The sequence below is a fragment of the Bubalus bubalis genome, chromosome 13 (genome assembly GCF_019923935.1).
Source record: "Bubalus bubalis isolate 160015118507 breed Murrah chromosome 13, NDDB_SH_1, whole genome shotgun sequence".
Classification (NCBI taxonomy): Eukaryota; Metazoa; Chordata; class Mammalia; order Artiodactyla; family Bovidae; genus Bubalus; species Bubalus bubalis.
In genome coordinates this window covers 11813511-11831801 of record NC_059169.1, presented here as the reverse complement: position 1 = coordinate 11831801, position 18291 = coordinate 11813511, and the positions used below count along the sequence as shown (strand labels likewise).

The 18291-nt window shown below is 45.6% G+C and overlaps 1 protein-coding gene and 1 pseudogene across 8 annotated transcripts in view; both read left to right on the top strand.

Annotated features, from left to right (window-relative positions):
- Positions 1 to 18291, top strand: part of FARP1 (FERM, ARH/RhoGEF and pleckstrin domain protein 1) — a 309007-nt gene that overhangs the window by 186928 nt on the left and 103788 nt on the right. For all 8 annotated transcript variants that reach the window (XM_044927132.2, XM_044927129.2, XM_045162548.1 and 5 more), the window contains exon 3: positions 14839 to 14943. In XM_044927132.2, the coding sequence (XP_044783067.2) occupies positions 14839 to 14943 (105 nt within the window). The remainder of the gene's footprint in view (positions 1 to 14838; positions 14944 to 18291) is intronic.
- On the top strand, positions 12708 to 12808 carry LOC112578586 (annotated as a pseudogene).

Sequence of the window (18291 nt, the reverse complement as noted above, 5' to 3'; positions counted from 1 at the left end):
TCCTAGTTTATACATCAGTCCTTCTCCCCCACCCTTCCTCTAATATAAAGGGATATGGATTCTCCAGCCCCTCATCAGAAGATAGCTGGAGGGTTTCCCTGGTGGTCCAGTGATAAAGAATCCACCTGACAGTGCAAGAGACACGGGTTCAATCCTTGGTCTGGGAAGATCCCACATGCTGTAGGGCAACTAAGCCTGCGCACCACACCTACTGAGCCCGTGCCCTGGAGCCTGTGCTTTGCAACAAGAGAAGCTACTGCAATGAGAAGCCCACCGTGCATTGCAACTAGAGAGCAGTCCCTGGCTTGCCACGACTAGAGAAAGCCCACCCACAGCAACGAAGACCCAGCCAACTATATATGTGTGTGTGTGTGTGTGTGTGTGTGTGTGTGTGTGTGTGTGTGTGTGAGATAACTGGAATATAAGGGCAAATACGAATTTTGTTTTGTAGTGGTGAATGTGTTGTGAGGCATAAACATGCTATAGAGGAAGTTTGCATAGCTCCCAAAAGTTGGAAATAACTTGGGAAAGGTTTCCACTAAAAATGAAGCTTAATGGTTGACTATGATTTATTGAGTCTCTGCTGAACACTGGCCCTGGGGATTGGCACTTGATGTGTGTTTCCTTCGTTTAGTTTTCCCAGCCACCTCTTTCCGGGACATCATTCCTCCGTTGCTCAAAAGGGGAGATCAATGCCCAGCCTGGGCCGTAGTTGTAACCTGACCGACACCAGAGCCTGTGTTTCCCCACTGCTTGGCAATATCATCTCACACGTTTTAATACGTAATAGTGATAGTTTTCATCCATTGGAAATGTCGCAAATGTTAGATTCCCCCCTGCCTTTGTGGTGCAAATGCTTTCTATGGTCCTTGCCTTTTTCTTACCCCTCACCCCTAAACTTATCAGTTCCTTCCATAGATTGTCAGAGCTAAAAAAAATAAATTTTTTCCATTTATTCTTATTGTGGTGAAACTCACCAAAAACGAACGTGTAAGATTTGCCATCTTTGTAGCCTTTTTAAGCGTCCGGTTCAGAGGCAGTAAGTCCACTCACGCTGTTGTGCACCCCCCGCCACCATCCAGCCCCAGATCTCCCTCCTTTCGCCCAGACTGAGCTCTGTACCCATTAATCAAGGACCCTTCATCCCTACTGACTCCCTGCCCCTGGGGACCACTATTCTGCTTTCGGTCTTCAGATATGCATCTTGTATTTTTGTTATCGACTTGTTTCTTTTCCCTAAGTCTAGCGCCTCTGTGCTTCCCATTCATCTGAGCTTTCCAGTTTTTCAAAGGAGGAGAAGTCCTAGCTCCTTACCTGAAACTCGGACCTCTTTGCAAAATACATAAACCTGGGCTAGGGCCCACCCCACCCCCGTCACTTCCACAGTTACAGACTCTCAAGCCTAAGAAGAACATCAAAAAGATGGGAAAATAGTAGCAGCTTGTGGGGAATAAAGCACTGAGCCCTAACCATTGGGCCACCCAGGAATTTCCCAGAGCCGAGGATTCTTAGAGGATGCAGAGAGCGATGTTTTCGCCCTTTGATTTACATTTTTTAACATTTGAAAGCCTTTGCGGAAGAGATAATTTTAAAATCCCTCTTCAAGATTGAGAAAATGGTTAGTTTTCATTTTCTAGAACTAAGTGGGGTTAGCTCTCCCCACTAACTGAAAAACATTAAAAATGTTTTCTGCTGAAAGTGTCTGTAAACATACAAAATAATTTTTCTTTCACTTGACATTCTCAGAGGTTCTCCAAGAGCCTTGGTGATTGGTTTTGGGGAACGTTGTGTTTCAGAAACACAATTGAAGATCTGTCTGCACATGAAGAAAAAAACGAGAACCAAGAACCACAGGGGTCATTCGGTGACTTGGGTTTACAAAGTCTTCACCTTTCTGTTAAAATGTTAAGCTAAATTCAATCAAATATCTGCTTTTCTTCCTTTGGGGTACTAATTTTGGAGGCTGCTGCCGGTGCTGCTGCTAAGTCACTTCAGTCGTGTACGACTGTGTGCGACCCCATAGACGGCAGCCCACCAGGCTCTCCTGTCCCTGGGATTCTCCAGGCAAGAACACTGGAGTGGGTTGCCATTTCCTTCTCCAATGCATGAAAGTGAAAAGTAAAAGTAAAATTTTGGAGACTAAGGTATGATATAAGGTGTATTTTCAGAGAGTTTAGGCACAAGGGGCTGAATGCACTTTTGAGGTTTAATTAGACCATCGAGTCCAGGGAGAAAAGCACCAAAGTGCAGAGACCTGAGAAACAGGCGAGCGTATTTCTGCTGTTGGAAAGGGTCCAGTGCTTTTTCCTTGAAACCTCTGGTTTACACTTGCCCCCTTCATTACCTGTGGGATCTTTTGTCCATGGTCTAACAAAGTGTCAGTAAATCTCAACGTTTTTCATTTTCATCTACTCCAAAAAGTGATTGAAAGACAGTGAATTGTTCAACATCAGGGGCAGACAAACCCTGCAGTATGAGTAGCCGATTTCTCCATCAATATTTTTCTTTTTTTGTTCACATATAACAGGTTTGCACGAAAGCAGTAGAAATCCTTCACCTTATGTGCACACGTATACACACACACACACACACACACACATGATGTCTTGGGGTGAAGGAAGGTGGGCAGTTTTAACGTAGCTGAATTGCAGCAAAGTTGCTGAAAGGACCGTTTCTCGTTGCGGCCCAGAGCCGGGACTCTGAAACCCAATCTGAAGTGTGTTTAATGAGCACGCTAAACGCGGGGGCTCAGTGCGGAGGGAACAGGAGCTCAGTGTGGGCCCGCCAGACGCAGTGCCCACCCTTGGAGTAGCGGTGCCAAGGAAGAATTAGGCGTTTGTGCACCCAGTAGATGGGCCGGCCTCCACGTTTAGCTCCATTCTCCCAGAATGAAAGCCTTGTCCTGGCCCCACAGACTCTGGTTTTACTGTTGTAGTTCCTGTTCTTGCTCTGCTTGGCATCTCACAGCAACAGAGATCACAGATCACGCTGTTCGCAGTCGAGGCTGCCACTGGCTCTGCTGTTGGGCTTTGAGTCATTTCCCTCCTCCCCTCCTCCCCTCTCCTCTCCTTCCCTCCCTCCCCTCCCTTCCCTCCCTCCTCCCCCTTCCCCCTCTCCCGTCCCCCCTCCTCCATCCCTCCTCCTTCCAGCACCTCTTTCTTCCCCTCCCCCCCATCATAGCTAATACCTGGGAGAGCTTGCTTTGTTCTGGGTACCGTACTGTCCTCGGGTTTGCTATATACTGAGTTGTTTCATCTTCCCCACATCCTAGGAAGTGTTCAGTCATGTGCCTATTCTGCAGAAGTGGAAGCTGAGGCCCAAAGACTTAACACATCCCAGGTCACAGTGCCTGAAGTGGAGATATGGGATTTGCAAGAATGCATGTGGCCCCTGAGTTTGTGTTCTTTATAATTTTATTACAGTGCTTCTCTAAGGCCCCCGAGGGGCTGGAGACACAGCATGAGAAATATCCCCCACATGTCAACTGTCCGATTTCTTGGTTAACTGAGGAGTCCTGCCTTTGCAGCACGTCACTGCTGGTTTATGTGACACTCAGCCTGCTCGCAGGGGCTGTGTCATACTACGGTCACACTATGTATCAGCCCATGTGCCATACTGACCGGCCTGGGTGCCCCAAGTTACAACACGGGCAAATGCAGTCTCTTCCCTTGGTTTTATCAGCATGTTTTCTCCAGGACAGTTTGTGTCCTCAAAATTGGGCATGGAAGTCTTAGAGGAGAAAAGAGGGAAATACAGTCTTGGGAGCAGATTCTCTGAAGCTGCATTGGAATCTCAGCTCCACGGTGAGCATGCCCATGGTGCCAACTCCAGGCCCTGTAGCCTGGAGTGTCCCTGGGTACAGCTTAGGTGTGTCGTGGGAGTGCAGAGGCACCCATCCACACACACACACACACACACCCCGGGGCAGGTGCATCTTCATTGACTCCTGCACGTCACACAGACAATATTAGTGATATCCCATAAGAGGATATGGTTGGGACTCTGTTCTGGCTTCCAGCCTACCGCCCAGAAGTCCTGAGCCCTTCCAATTCACTAGCCTTTGTTTTTCTCATTAGTTTTGGGCTTCCCTGGTGGCACTAGTGGTTAAAAACAAAACAAAACAAAAAACCTCATCTGGTAGCTCAGCTGATAAAGAATCTGCCTTGAGTGCAGGAGACCTGGGTTCAATCTCTGGGTTGGGAAGATCTCCTGGAGAAGGGAATGGCACCCCACTCCAGTATTCTTGCCTGAAGAATCCCATGGACGGAGGACCTTGGCAGGTTATAGTCCATGGAGTTGCAAGGAGTTGGACACGACTGAAGCGAGTTAGCACGCACACATGCTTGTTACTTTTAGAATCCTTTGTCTTTCCTGGTGTTCCCAAGTTTTCCAATGATTTGCCTTGAAATAGATTACACTCATTCATTCTGCGAGATACCTTCTGACCCTTTTTCAGTCTTGGAAACTTCCTTAGGTTATTCTTGCATCGTCCCCCTTCCCCTGGGGTCTCTCTGTTGTAAGGGTCCCAGGGTTGGTTCAGTTGCTGACCCTCTAAATGTCTGGCCTTCTCCCCTCGCTCCCATTCATTCATTTGTGGCCTGGTTTGGTTTCTAGGAGAATTTTCAACTGTGTCTTTAAACTCTCCCCGTGACATTTTTATTTCTACTGTGCTTTTTTTTCTTTTTCTAAGAGCTCTTTCTCGTTAACCAAATACTCCTTTTTATAACCTCCTGGGGTAATGTTCCTTATAAACTCTGAGCTATATGAGGATACAAATTACAGTGTTTTTAAAAGTTTTTAACTCTACCCTGAAGCAGCGGAAGTACCTGGTGTCTCCCACTCCTGACCTTTTGGGGAGTTCTGCGGAATTAGGCTGCTCCCTTACTGCCGCGTCTCTTCTCCTCTGTAATTAGACTGCAGTTTGCTCCTCTGTCATCTTCTAAAATTTGGGGGAAATCTGTCACCTACTGTCTGTCTTCTCATTTTATTTGCTCTATGGATTTATTCCTTATTTCATTTCTTTACTTTTTTTTTTTTTTTTTAAAGCAGGGTTTCTGGGTATTGTGGAGATAAGCTGCAGGGATTCAGTCTGCCATCTTTAGCCACATCTTCTTTTCTTTCTTTATTTTTGGCTGGGCTTCCCAGGTAGTGCTAGTGGTAAAGAATCTGCCTGCCAGTGCAGGAGATGCAGGAGACAGGTGTTCGATCCCTGGGTCGGGAAGATGCCCTGGAGGAGGAAATGGCCACCCACTCCAGAATTCTTGTCTGGAGAACCTCATGGACAGAGGAGCCTGGCAGCTACAGTCCACGGGGCCGCAAAGAGTCGGACACGACTGAACGCACACGTTTTTGGCTGCGCTGGGTCTTCGTTGCTTCCCATGGTCTTTATCTACTTGCGGAGGGCGGGGGCTGCTCTCATTGTGGTGCTCCCCTTTCTCATCGTGGTGGCTTCTCTTGTTGCAGGCACAGGCTCTAGGGTGTGCAGACTGCGGGCTTCTGTCATTGTGGTTTGTGGGCTTAGTTGCCCCGCGACACATGGAATCTTCCCGAACCAGGAATCCAACCCATGTCCCCCGCATTGGAAGGCGGATTCTTAATCACTGGACCGCCAGGGAAATCCAAGTATCATCTTCCCAATCATTTCTATTAGGCCCAGGCTGGCAGTAGCCTTGTAAAATTTCTAAGAAAAATATATTTATGGATAGATCAGTGAGTTCCTAGGGGATTTCTTGAGTTGTATTCTTGGCCTTCTGCTTCCTTCAGTGGCAGCTCCTGACTACATGCTGGGGGGCCAGGAAGGGGGAGCCCTGGATGGAGGACTGGGATGGGGAGAGCGTGTGTGAGCTGGGTGACCTCCCAGCCTGGACCCCGCCTCTCCCCACTCATGGGCAGAAGGGTCCAGAAGAGACTAGGATATAAAAAGAATTTTGATTGTAGAACACAGCTCATATCTAGAGCAGCAACAGGGCTTCCCTGGTAGCTCAGCTGGTAAAGAATCCGCCTGCAGTGCAGGAGACCTGGGTTTGATTCCTGGGTCGGGAAGGTCCCCTGGAGGAGGGCATGGCAACCCACTCCAGCGTTCTTGCCTGGAGAGTCCTGTGGGCAGAGGAGCCTGGCAGGCTACAGTCCATGACGTCGCAAAGAGTTGGACAGGACTGAGCGACTAACAGCACAGCAACAGGAAAAAGAGGAACACCTTTTAATAATTAGCAGGAAAAAAATCAATCACTGCCTATCATTAGTCTACTACTTACTGAGTTTATTTGATTTTTTGAGTTGGAGGAATGTTCAAGGCCAGAATGTTTATGTTATCTCCAGTCCACTTAACCTGTTATTATTTCACTATCTCTTCATTTACAAGGGACAGTGCAGTTCATCATGTAACTGTGTGATCTGTGCCTCCACGTGCCTGAAAGGTCAGTAACGCCCCATGGAAGGTGGCTGTATGAGTTGGATAGTACCGCTATAACAAAGAACCGCAAACTGATGGCTTGAAACATCAGAAATTTCTTCTCTCGCAGTGCTGGAGGCTAGAAGTTCAGCATCAATGTACCAGCAGGGCCATATTCCCTCTGAGCCTCTGGTGGGGGCCGTCCATCCTTGGCGGGCCTTGGCTCACCACCGCATCACTTCCCTCTGCCTCGGTCACGACACATGTGTCTCTGTCTTCACACCATCTTATAAGGACATTCATCATGTTGGGCTAGGGCCCACCCTAATGACCTCAGCTTCACTCAGTCACCTCTGCAGAGACCCTGCTTCCATTCACAGGGACCACGAGCTAGGACTTCATATCTTTTTTTTTTTTAATAGTATTTCTAACTTTATATTTCGATTATCTTCAAAATTACAGAATTGCAGTAGTACAAAGACGTCTCAGATACTCTTGGTCGAGAATAACAAATTGTTGATTTTTTGTCAATAAAAAAATCTCTTTCTCTCTCACTGTCTCTTTACACACACACACTCACTCAGATCAACATTATTTTTGTCTTAACCATTTGAGAAGTAAGTTAGATATCACTTTTCACTTTATTCCTAAATACTACAGATCTGTTTCCTAAGGACAAGCACATTTTCTTACATGAACATAGTATTGTTATCAAATTCAGAAAATTAAACCTGTATATACTGTTTTACAATTTACATTCCATTTGTAAAATCTGTTCATTGTCCCAAAGTTGTTTTGTTTAAAGCAATCTTTCCTCCTTATCTCAAGATTCTATCCAGGGTTAAACTGGAACCACATATTGCCTTTATTTTTTTTTTTAACCATCAGTTCACTTTATTTATTTATTTATTTTTTTGAGACACATTTCAGCACATAACAGTAGGTTTGGTATTTTTTGCTATGGTTGAGTCTCAAGCTTGAAGTTATCCCCAAATGGAGACTGGAGCCAGAGACCTCCAAGTGGGCCAGCCCTGCCTGGTGAGTGAGTGAGAGTCACTCAGTCATGTCTGACTCTTTGCGACCCCATGGGCTGTAGCCTGCCAAGCTCCTCTGTCCATGAGATTCTCCAGACAAGAATACTGGAGTGGGTAGCCATTCCCTTCTCCAGGGGATCTTCCTGACCCAGGGATCAAACCCGGGTCTCCTGCATTGGGCGGATTCTTTACCGTCTGAGCCACCAGGACAGCCGTATGTCCTTGTAGCGATATGACTGGCCCCTTGCTCTCAAAGCAGAGCCTTTGCAGCATCCCTGAGAGCTTCTTAGAAATGCAGACTCTCAGGGCTCACCCCAGCCCTCCTAAATCAGCTCCTGTAGCTTACCAGGGTCCTCAGGTGATTGCTGGCCCCACAGATGGGAGAGGCTCCGCCCTGGTCACCTCCAGTGGGATTCTAGGGCAGAGGAAGCATACCCAACTCTGGACCTGGACTCTGCCCTTGGGGACACGGTCACACACCCAGCAGCACAGAGATGGGCTTTCCATCCTGTGACCATGCAGAAACTTGCCCGCGGGGCTGGACATCCTCATCACTGTCAACCCGTCCCCCTGCCCTTTATTCCATCAGCTAGCATTTCCCCATCACAGTGGAAGCTAGGGCACCAGAGAACTGGTGTTCCGTGCCAGGCTCTTTGCTACATATTTTGCAGTCAGAGTTTTCTTTCTTTCTCCCATTGATCCGAAGGGGTTGACAGCATCTCCAGTCTTTTCATGGCCCCATGTACCATGGGCTGAATGGTCTCCCCACTTTCCATAATTCGTTCATGGCCACCCCAACTCCCAGTGGGGCTGTATTTGGAATAAGGAGGTGTAGGTAGGGCCAAGTGAGGTCATAAGGGTGTAGCCCTGATCGCATAGGATTAGTATCCTTCTAAGAAATGACATCAGAGTGTGCATGCACTTTGCGTGTGTGTGTGTTTCTCTAACTTAGCACTTACCATACATTCTAATTTAGTCGCTTTGTCGCTTTAGTGTCTGACCCTTGACAGAGAGAGAAGGAGACGTGTTGAATTGATCTCCATTCCCTCTGCCCCTAGCACAGTGCCTGTATGTGACTACTCACTTGACAAATGTACCCCAGGCTTCTTAAGCCACTGTGGCTATTAATACTTCCACCCAGCTGTTCAAAACCTGCCAAAGGGGCAGGAGGAGAATTTGCGGTGTTAACAGTGCCTGTGTGGAGGGTTAGTGGGCTGTGGAAGTCTGAACAATGTTCTAATGGGTAGTAATGGTAGCAAAAAAGGGGCCGAAGGCTTTGAGAGAGCCTTTCCCTCTTGCAGGAGAAGAGCATGCCCTGGTTGTCATGGTTACGTTAATCCCAAATGAGAGAAAAACAAAATACTTCCCAGAAACTGCTCTCTGAAAGCTCAGCAGACGCACATTTTGTGAACTTGGTCAAATGTTATCTTTATCCATTTCCATCTTTGAGATTATTTTAGCATGGCAGACGTTAGCTTCTATCAAGTGAGGTGACTCCTTTGTTCAGCCCTGCAGAGGAGGTGGGGAGGGTGTAGAAGACACTCCCAACCCAGAAAGAATTGTCTTTATTCTTTTAGAGGAGAAAGAAAATACTTCCTCATAAAACCTGATGTGACAGAAATAACCTGAAGGCACAGACATATTTTAAAGGCACAATAAACCAAAGCGACTTTGATTCACCATTTTTAATAGCTTGAAGCTCTGTGTGAATTCGTACTATTTATTATTCACCGCTTCGTTGCCAGACACTCCCCAAGAATGTAAACCTCCTCCTAAAATTTAATTTTATAGGATTCCATGAAAAGCCTGTTCAAAATGGAGAAAGCTGTGGGGACTCCAGTAGGCAATCAGCCACCTTATTTGTGCATCAGATTAAAATTCACATGCCTCTTGGAGCATAACTGAAAGTAGCCAATAAGAAAAAGTGATCAAAATTTGATTATGTGGCTTCACTAATCACCAGTTTGCTCTCTCAAATATAACATATAATTACTATTTGGTTTCTTCTCTGTAAGGAGTATGCTTCTGGACTGTTTCAATCCAGACTGGCCATGTGTGGGGTCGGCCAGACTCTTACTGAGTTTCTTAGAGGCTCTGGGAGTCTCAGAGGTCTGGCCTCTCAGCCCCAGTAGAAACACTTGGGAACAATTAGGAAAACATGCATTGTAAGGTCCCTTTCATGTTAAACCACTATTAACATGTCTGGGTTTTCAAACGATGCCTACGTGACGTGGTTTTCCTTCCTCATGTATGATCGTTTGTGCAGTCGTAAATGTAAGTCTGTGTGTGTCTTAAAGGAAGCTGCTCTTTGAGAAAGTGCCTTTACAGATGAATGTTCTGAGCGTCTTTTCTTTGTGTTCTGCCAGCTTAATCTGTGCTTTTGCTACTTTTCCCCATGTCCAGACTGTATTGGCTCACTCACAGGTTTGTTTTAGCAGCAGAGGGCTGGTGGACTTGTAGCTGTTGAATCCCATCATCCGTCTAGTGCAAAGCCTGTCCCAGGAGCACAGTTTGTGGTTACTTTCAACAATGTTCGTATCATGCCCTTTTTTTTGCCAGACAGGTAAAAGAGCCCTTTGCGCTGTTAAAACAGCCCTTTCGTCACACACATGAATATGCACTCATTTCCCCCATGTGATAAGGCTCCTGGGCCCTACCACCCTCAGTGTTATTCTAAGATCTAATGTAAAGGAAGTGGATTCTTTATTTTGTTGTTCTTAAAAACAGTTTTTAAACAGGCTCTATGGGGAGTAACCCTCTTCAATCATTTGTAGATATGAATACCATCCTCTGGTTACTTTTTTTTTTTCTGGTCTTCTTTCTTCTGCTTTGTTAAATTTTGGTAAAATGAACATAGCAAAAGATTTACCATTTTGGCCATTCTTAAGTGCACAATTCAGAGGTGTTACGTACATTCACAGGGTTGTGCAACCATCCATTTTAGATTCCGTGGTGTGATTTTTGAGCAGAATAACTCACAGTGTGAAGTTCAAAGAATTCTTTGGAGATGAGCATAAAGGAAGGATGTTGATAATTAATGGAGCAGATCCACTGTTGGAAGGAAGGAGGGGATGACTTTTCTTAAAGAACATGGATGAAACTTCTCTGGCTTCCCTTCTCTGAGGTGCCTCCTCTGAAGCTGAATTCAGCTCTGGGTGCATTAATGAAACCCAGACATTTCTACACTAACTCCTAGAAGAGAATAGGGTCCCTGAACTCTGCTGTTGTGATGTCTAGAAACATTTCAGGCGTAGCTGCCTGGTGTGCATTGAGACGTCAATGCCATGTCCATTTTCCCAGGCAATTGTCATATGGTGACTGCATTCCAACCCTTAGAAATACTTTCTAGTAATGCTACATACTGGCTTTCCTTATATCCCTGAAGATAGCCGGTGTTGACAGGAGAATTCATATAATGCATTAAAGGCATCTATTTTACAGGCCAATTTTAAGAGCTATAATATCAGTCAAGTGAAAACTATGAAAGTGTTAGTCATGTCTGACTGTTTGCGACCCCATGGACTGTAGCCCACCAGGCTCCTCTGTCCGTGGAATTCTCCAGGCTAGAAAACTGGAGTGTAGTCATTCCCTTCTCCGGAAGATCCTCCTGGAGCTCTTCCCAGGGATCGAACCCACGTCTCTTGCGTCTCCTGCATTTGTGGGCAGATTCTTGACTGTCTGAGTCACCAGGGAAGCCCAAACTTGAAATTAACTTCTCCCTATATAAAAACTGGGGTCCCATTGAAAAGTTATTTTGTGTCAAAGATTTGTACAAAGTAATGAATTTTAAGGAAATTTTTAAGACTTAAGACAAAACTTACATCATGTATTAACTAGATTGACTCCAAACATCTATTTCCAGCCTCTTATTATTACCAGTATGGTCAGTGTGATCAGTATGGTCACAAAAATCCCTGTCAACTCCGCCAAGGACCTAATTCAGCGGGAATACTCTCTCTCCTCGGTATGTTCCACCAAGTGCTTAGTTGAACATTGTTCTATAAAGGTGTCCATGGTATGCTGATCTGATTTTTGTAAACTTGTTTAGACTTTCAGCGTTGAATTGTAAAGTCTCATTTCCCAGCTCCTGTAAATCTAGATGAAGTTATCAAATTCACTTAGTTCCAGGAATTCTTTGGAAGACAGTGAGTGCTTGCCAGCTGGTCAGATAATTGGTGCTGCATTTTAAGACAAGTAGGAAATGTCAAGAATGGTGAGAAAAAAGAATTGTGAAACTAGAATGTGGTCTTCTCTTAAAAAAAAAAAAAGATACAGAAATTTCTCTACAAGTTCTCGGCACCCAACACATTCCCATCATGATTTTATTAGCTGGTGTCTGCAGATTCTACTCGATGGAGAGGAGGCCCCCGAACAAGGAGCTGTGTCTAAGTTCTTCATGTAACTCTATGGAGGCAGGTGTGAGAATTTGAACCCAAGGACCCCATGGGCCTGGCTAGTGAATTCCCAAGTGCTCTCAATATGATATTGCTCTGCCAGAGAGGTGGGAAAAAAGATTGGTGACCAGTAATCCATGCAGCTGTTAACACTGGATAAATGCAGGGGTGTGTGTGTGTGTGTGTGCACGCGCTAGGTGGGGAGCTTCCCTGGTGCCTCAGTGGTAAAGAATCCGCCTGCCAATGCAGAGACATGGGTTTGATCCCTGGGTCAGGAAGATCCCCTGGAGGAGGAAATGGCAATCCACTTCAGTATTCTTGCCTGGGAAATCCCACGGGTATTGGAACCTGGTGGGCTACAGTTCTTATGGTCGCAGAGTTGGACACGCACGTGTGTGCTGGATAGGGTGGCGGGGATCTGTTTGATTGACACGAATGGGCTTTACACTCCATCACGTTAGTTGTGCCAGCGGGATAATTGAGACGACTCTCCCAGTTACTTTGGACCAGGCATTCAATGTCTAGAGCCTTGTGAATTTGAGATTATGCATGGAGACTGCCGCATGCCTTTAGATAGCTGTGAGCATCTTCTGAATTCCAGTGAGGAATATAGGAGCATGAAGTGTCTGTTTAAAAAAAGAGAGATTCTTTATCGCTGGCTCCTCAGGTCACGCTGTTGGGCAGCCTAATGGACGTGCCTGTCATTGCGCTTGTCAGGGTCTGACTCGACTGCCTTTAGTCTCCTGGGTTACTGCTCTTCGCAGAAGGGAGGTAAAAGTATAAAACCAGTAACTGGAGATGACAAGGTCTTTGAAACATTTTTTCTTGCTGGGTTTGATCTGGGTGGTGGAAATGTATCTATTTTTGCAAGTGAGTCTTTAAGAATTGGTGTTCGTTTCAGCAGCACATATACTAAAATTGGAACAATACAGAGAAGATTAGCAGATTATTAGCAGATGACGCAAATTTGTGAAGCGTTCCATATTTTTTGGGCTTCCTTAGTGGCTCACCTGGTGAAGAATCCGCACACGATGTGGAAGGCCTGGGTTCGATCCCTGGGTTGGGAAGGTCCCCTGGAGAAGGGAAAGGCTACCCACACCAGTATTCTGGCCTGGCGAATTCCATGGACTATATAGTCTGGACACAACTGAGTGGCTTTTACTTTCACTTTCTTTCCTTAAAGAATTGACCAGAGAGTGAAAAGAAACCAAGGCGTATGATGCTAAGCTGTTGAGGGTAGAAAATGGATTCTTGCATATCATTTCCCTTTCACTATAGACTCAAGGTATAGGATATGTATGTGTAATACGGATTTCAGCAGACATTGAAGGAGTGCCAGGGACTCTTGCCAGGAGGAACAGAAAGGTGACCACATAGCCCAGAGTTTCATCAGAGAGACAGACTTGCGGATACTTAACTACATGTTAGTAGAATACGATGGAATAAGTTGATTGTATTCATTTATTCTTTCCCTGGGCATCCTGGGTAAGGCAGTTAAGAACCTATGGCCTTAAAAACACTCTATTTGTTCTTTTCTTTCTGACTTTGTTGTATGGCAGAAACCAACACAACATTGTAAAAAAAATTTTTAATTTAAATAAGTAGAAAAAAACATAACCTATGGCTCTTATGCTCATGCATATGACGTCTAGATGAGCCTGTACAAAGTCTAGAGAAAAGCCGTGCATTCTGCCACATTTGTTGGGGAGGGAGAGGACCCAGGGACAGGCTTTCAGCTGTCCCAAAATGGGCATGGGATCATAAAGGCTTCCACCCACACAAAACTGCACACAAACAATATTTGTAGCAACTTTATTCATAATTGCTCAAACTTGGGCAACTGAGATGTTCTTCAGTAGATGAACAGTTAGGCAAACTGTAGTCCCCTCAGGCAATGGCATTATTATTCGGCAATAAAAAGAAATGACGAGCATGCCATGGACAAGAATGGGGGGAATTTTAAATTCATGACACTAAGTGAAAAACACCAATCTGGAAAATCTCCATACCGTATGATTCTAGCTACGTGACATCGTGGAAGGGGCAAAACCATAGACTGTAAAAAGATCAGTGGTTGCCAGGGGCTCAGGGTAGGGGAAGGAGGAGGGGTGGAAGAGGGGAGTAGTGGATGTTCAGGGCTGATGAAGCTCGCCCGTGTGATCCTGTGACGGGGGCTTTATGATGTTATGCCTGTGTCAAAAGCCATAGACCATAGACACAGTGAATCCTAGTGTGTGCTGTGGTCTTCCCACGGTGGTAATGTGTTAACGTTGGCTCCACAGTTGTGGCAAATGCACTATACTGTCCCAGTATGTCAGTAAGAGGAGACCCTGCGTGCGGTGGGCACCTGGCACACACGTACTCTGGGTACGCACTTCCTGCTCAACTTTCTGGAAACTGCTCTAAAAAATAAAGTGCATTTTAAAAAATGTGTTCTATTGACGTTGATTCTACAGTGTTGTGCTTTCCCCTACCCTGAACCCTGCTGTACAGCAGAGGGGTTGTTATACATACATACACACTTCTTTTTCACGGCGGTTCATCACGGGTTACTGAATGGAGTGCCCTGTGCTCTGCAGCAGGACCTTGTTTTCCCATCCTCTGTATCGTAGCCTGCATCCGTTCATCCCAGACTCCCAATCCGCCCCCTCCCGCTCGGCACCCACAAGTCTGTTGTCTGTCTGTGAGTCTGTTCCTGTTTTGTAGATAAGTTCATTTGTGTCATATTTTACATTCCACATGCAAGTGATACTGTATGGTATTTGTCCGCTTTTTTAAGGGGCGTAGTGCCCGGCATTGGGGTGAGGAAACGATGGCAGAGATCAGCCTCTAAGCGTGAGAGCAGCATGGGACAAGAACCAGCAGTGTGCACAGCGGGGCTGGTGGCTGGGGGCCACAGGGCGGTGGGTGGGGAGCTCTTAGAGACCCGGGCATGAGGGGCCTCCTGCGGTGGGAGCCGTGGTTTGTTTCCATAGCTGCCTGTCTCAGAGGCCGTAACACCTGCTCTGTTTGTTCCCAGCAAAGAGCCCCTGGGAAAGTGCTGCTGGATGCCGTGTGCAACCACCTCAACCTCGTGGAAGGAGACTATTTTGGCCTCGAGTTTCCCGACCACAAGAAGATCACGGTAGGTGATGTCCATGAGATGTTGCTGTTTTGCCATCTGTTCGACTTAAGAGAGGGAAATAATTGGGACCTTTCTGGGCCTGATGGAAGTGTACACCAGAAAAAGAGCCCAGGAAGTCCTTGGTGATCTGTCTTTGAAAGTAATGTGTGCATGATTGGCAGGTCCACAGAGTGCGCAGTGCAGGCCACCTCCCTCCCTCTCCCTCTCCCTCCAGGAGCCACCAGCACCAGAGTCTTGTGTTTCCTTCCTGTAAAAGTCTGTGTGTATGTGCACACAGACACATAGTTTTGAAATATGATCGTGTGAAGAAGCAACACAGTGCCCTATACTCCACCCACACACTACACCTGTATCCTGAGATCTTTCCTTTTCGGCACATAGAGTCTACTTCCTTCCTTTTCACAGTTTCATACTATTCCACTGAATGGATATACCATCACTTACAGCCTTTGCTGTAAAGGGTGGGATACTTAGATTGTACTGAATTGTTTGCTGTTACAAATGATGCTCCAGTGAACATACTGATGCACTTGTGTTTGCATTCATGGTCAAGGATTTATCTCAGTTCAGCTCCAAAGGCACAGAATTGTATCATCTATGAGTTCAAGCCTTTTTTTTTTTTTTTTTAATTTTTATTGGAGTATAGTTGCCTGCTTTAGTGTTGGTGTTGATCAAGCATTTGAAGTTTGCTAAATATGTCATGTAGGTCTTTAAAAAGGTTTCATTGACTTGATCCCAAAGTTTAGAGTATAACATTGTGACTTTCTCTCTTTTGGCTGATGGCACTTTCTCAAGGTTGTATCCTAGTCTGCCTCTTATGAGGCACCCTTTTAGGGTGTAAATTTATTGACTGCATTTCTATCTACCTTTTCATTCAGTCCACACTGAATGCCTAGAACTTTTGCTGGCCACTGCAGACCCAACAGGAATGAGATGGAGAGAATATAGGATCCAGGTGGGGCATCAGACTGAGTCTTTGGAGGAGGAAATGGCAACCCACTCCAGTATTCTTGCCTGGAGAATCCCATGGACAGAGGAGCCTGGTGGGCCACAGTCTATGGGGTCACAAAGTGTTGGACACGACTGAGCGACTAAACAACAACAATAACAATCAAACTGAGTCAGTGGCTAGTTCAAGACATGTGGCACGTGGGGCACTGGGACCGCAAGCGACACTTGTGTTCAGGAAATCCTCCCAGATACTGCGAAACTGAGTCCTCTGAGGCCAGTAGGAGTTGACCTGATAGCGTGTTCCAGGGAGGGGGGCACCAATGCCAAAGCCCAGGTAGCAAGTAGGCTATTCTGGAACCTGCAGATGAGGCTGAAGTTTAGAGGTAGGTGGAGGAGGGCTCTGCCGAAGTCGGGAAAGATAAAAGCCGTGAAAGGTGAGCAGGGAGCCGGGTCTATTTCAAAGGGCTTTCTGTCCCATTACTACCCACTAGCAATAGAATATGAGCCACAAACTTTATTTCAATTTTTCTAGCAGTTGATGTTTTAAAAGTTTGTAATAAGTGAAATTAATAGCCTATTTAATTTGATATAAAACATCCAAAATCATTATCATTTCAACATGAAGTCAACATCAAAACCTACGAATGGGAGATTTTACTTTTTTTTTTCCCTGCTCAGTCTTTGAATCCAATATGTATGTGACTGTCACAGCCAGATCAGCTGTATTTCAAGTGCTCGGTGGTCACGTGTGTGGGGACAGCACAGCTCTGTACTGAGCTAATATGTTTGGGAAGCTGTAAATGCATTTTAAAGAGAGTGTGACATGATCTGATTTATGGTGTAGAAAGAGAACTGTTACTGGACTGGAATAGGGGAAGACTGGGGGATCTAACATGTGTCTAAAGATGGGCACAAACTGTGTTTTCTCAACATACTTCTAACCTCTAAGCCTTCTGGGATTCCCTGGTAGCTCAGTTGATAAAGAATCTGCCTGCAATGCAGGAGACACCGGTTCGATTTCTGGGTCGGGAATATCCGCTGGAGAAGGGATAGGCTACCCACTCCGGTATTCTTGGGCTTCCCTTGTGGCTCAGCTGGGAAAGAATCCGCTTGCAATGTGGGAGACCTGGGTTTGATCCCTGGGTTGGGAAGATCTCCTGGAGAAGGGAAAGGCTGCCCACTCCGGTATTCTGGCCTGAAGAATTCCATGGGCTGTATAGTCCATGGGGTTGCAAAGAGTCAGACATGACTGAGCGACCCTTTCTAAGCCTTCTTGGCCATTTTCTGGTGCTTACATTAAATCGAAGCTGCCCTGACTCCCAGTCCTCTTTCTGATGTGACAAATGACCACAGAGGGGCCACATCTAATTCCACATTCATTTATGCGTCTAACAATTATTTGTGCCAATGCCAAGTCCAGCATCAAACTTCATACAGAAGACGACACATGCTTTGAAGGGACAGCTTGTCAGCAGTAGTTACTGTTTCCAGTCATTAGAAGTGCCTGCTTAGGGGGGTTGATAAGGAAACAAATGATTATCATACCATGGAGCAAGTTCAGCAGAACATTGTTTCTTAGACTTGTTCTGTATTACAGTAATGATTCTCAAAACACCTGAAGATTTCTTCTCTCATTATTTCTAACAACCTGCCTGCATTACTCAGAGTTCCAGTGGTTTTCCTGACTCCAGTCTTATCCTGTTCTGATCTCCTGAAGTTTCTTTTCTCAACTGTAAATTAGCAGTGGTGAGGGTACCGAGACTGGATAGCAAGAGGATTGTTCCATTTCTGGGTCAACCAGTTAGCTATCAGCGGAGCTAGGATTCTAGCTAGCTAGAACCAATCACAGGCTCATCTTCTGACCTCAGGCTTGGTGTCTTTTGTATTGGCTGTGGGTGCTTCTCTTTCACTAGGGTTTACAAACCTGTTGATCTTTCAGAGATGACTTGTTTCAGCTTTTATCAGGCTTGATTTTTATGATTTCACTGTTTGCTTATTATATTGTTTTGGAGTGTGTTCAACTGCAAAATTCACTAAACCCATTAATGATGGCTTAAAGACATAGAAGCTAATCGTTACAAATACAGGCCACTACCTGAGAGCTTACCATACAACAGAGTGCTCTAGTTCCTGCAGACTCAGCAGTGAACAAGGCCCACATTCTAAAGCAGGGAGCAGCAAAGTTTTGTGTGTCAAGGGCCAGATGGTGAATACTAGAAGAGACTTTCCACACCAGAGCGTTTCTACTCCAGCTCTTCAGCTCTTCCCTTGTAGTGTAAACGCATGGGCATGGATTTGTTTCAATAAAACTTTATTGTTACCAGTATCATCATTACCATTTTTTTCACTATGGTCAAAAATAGATAACCATGAAATTTACCATCTTAGCCATCTTTA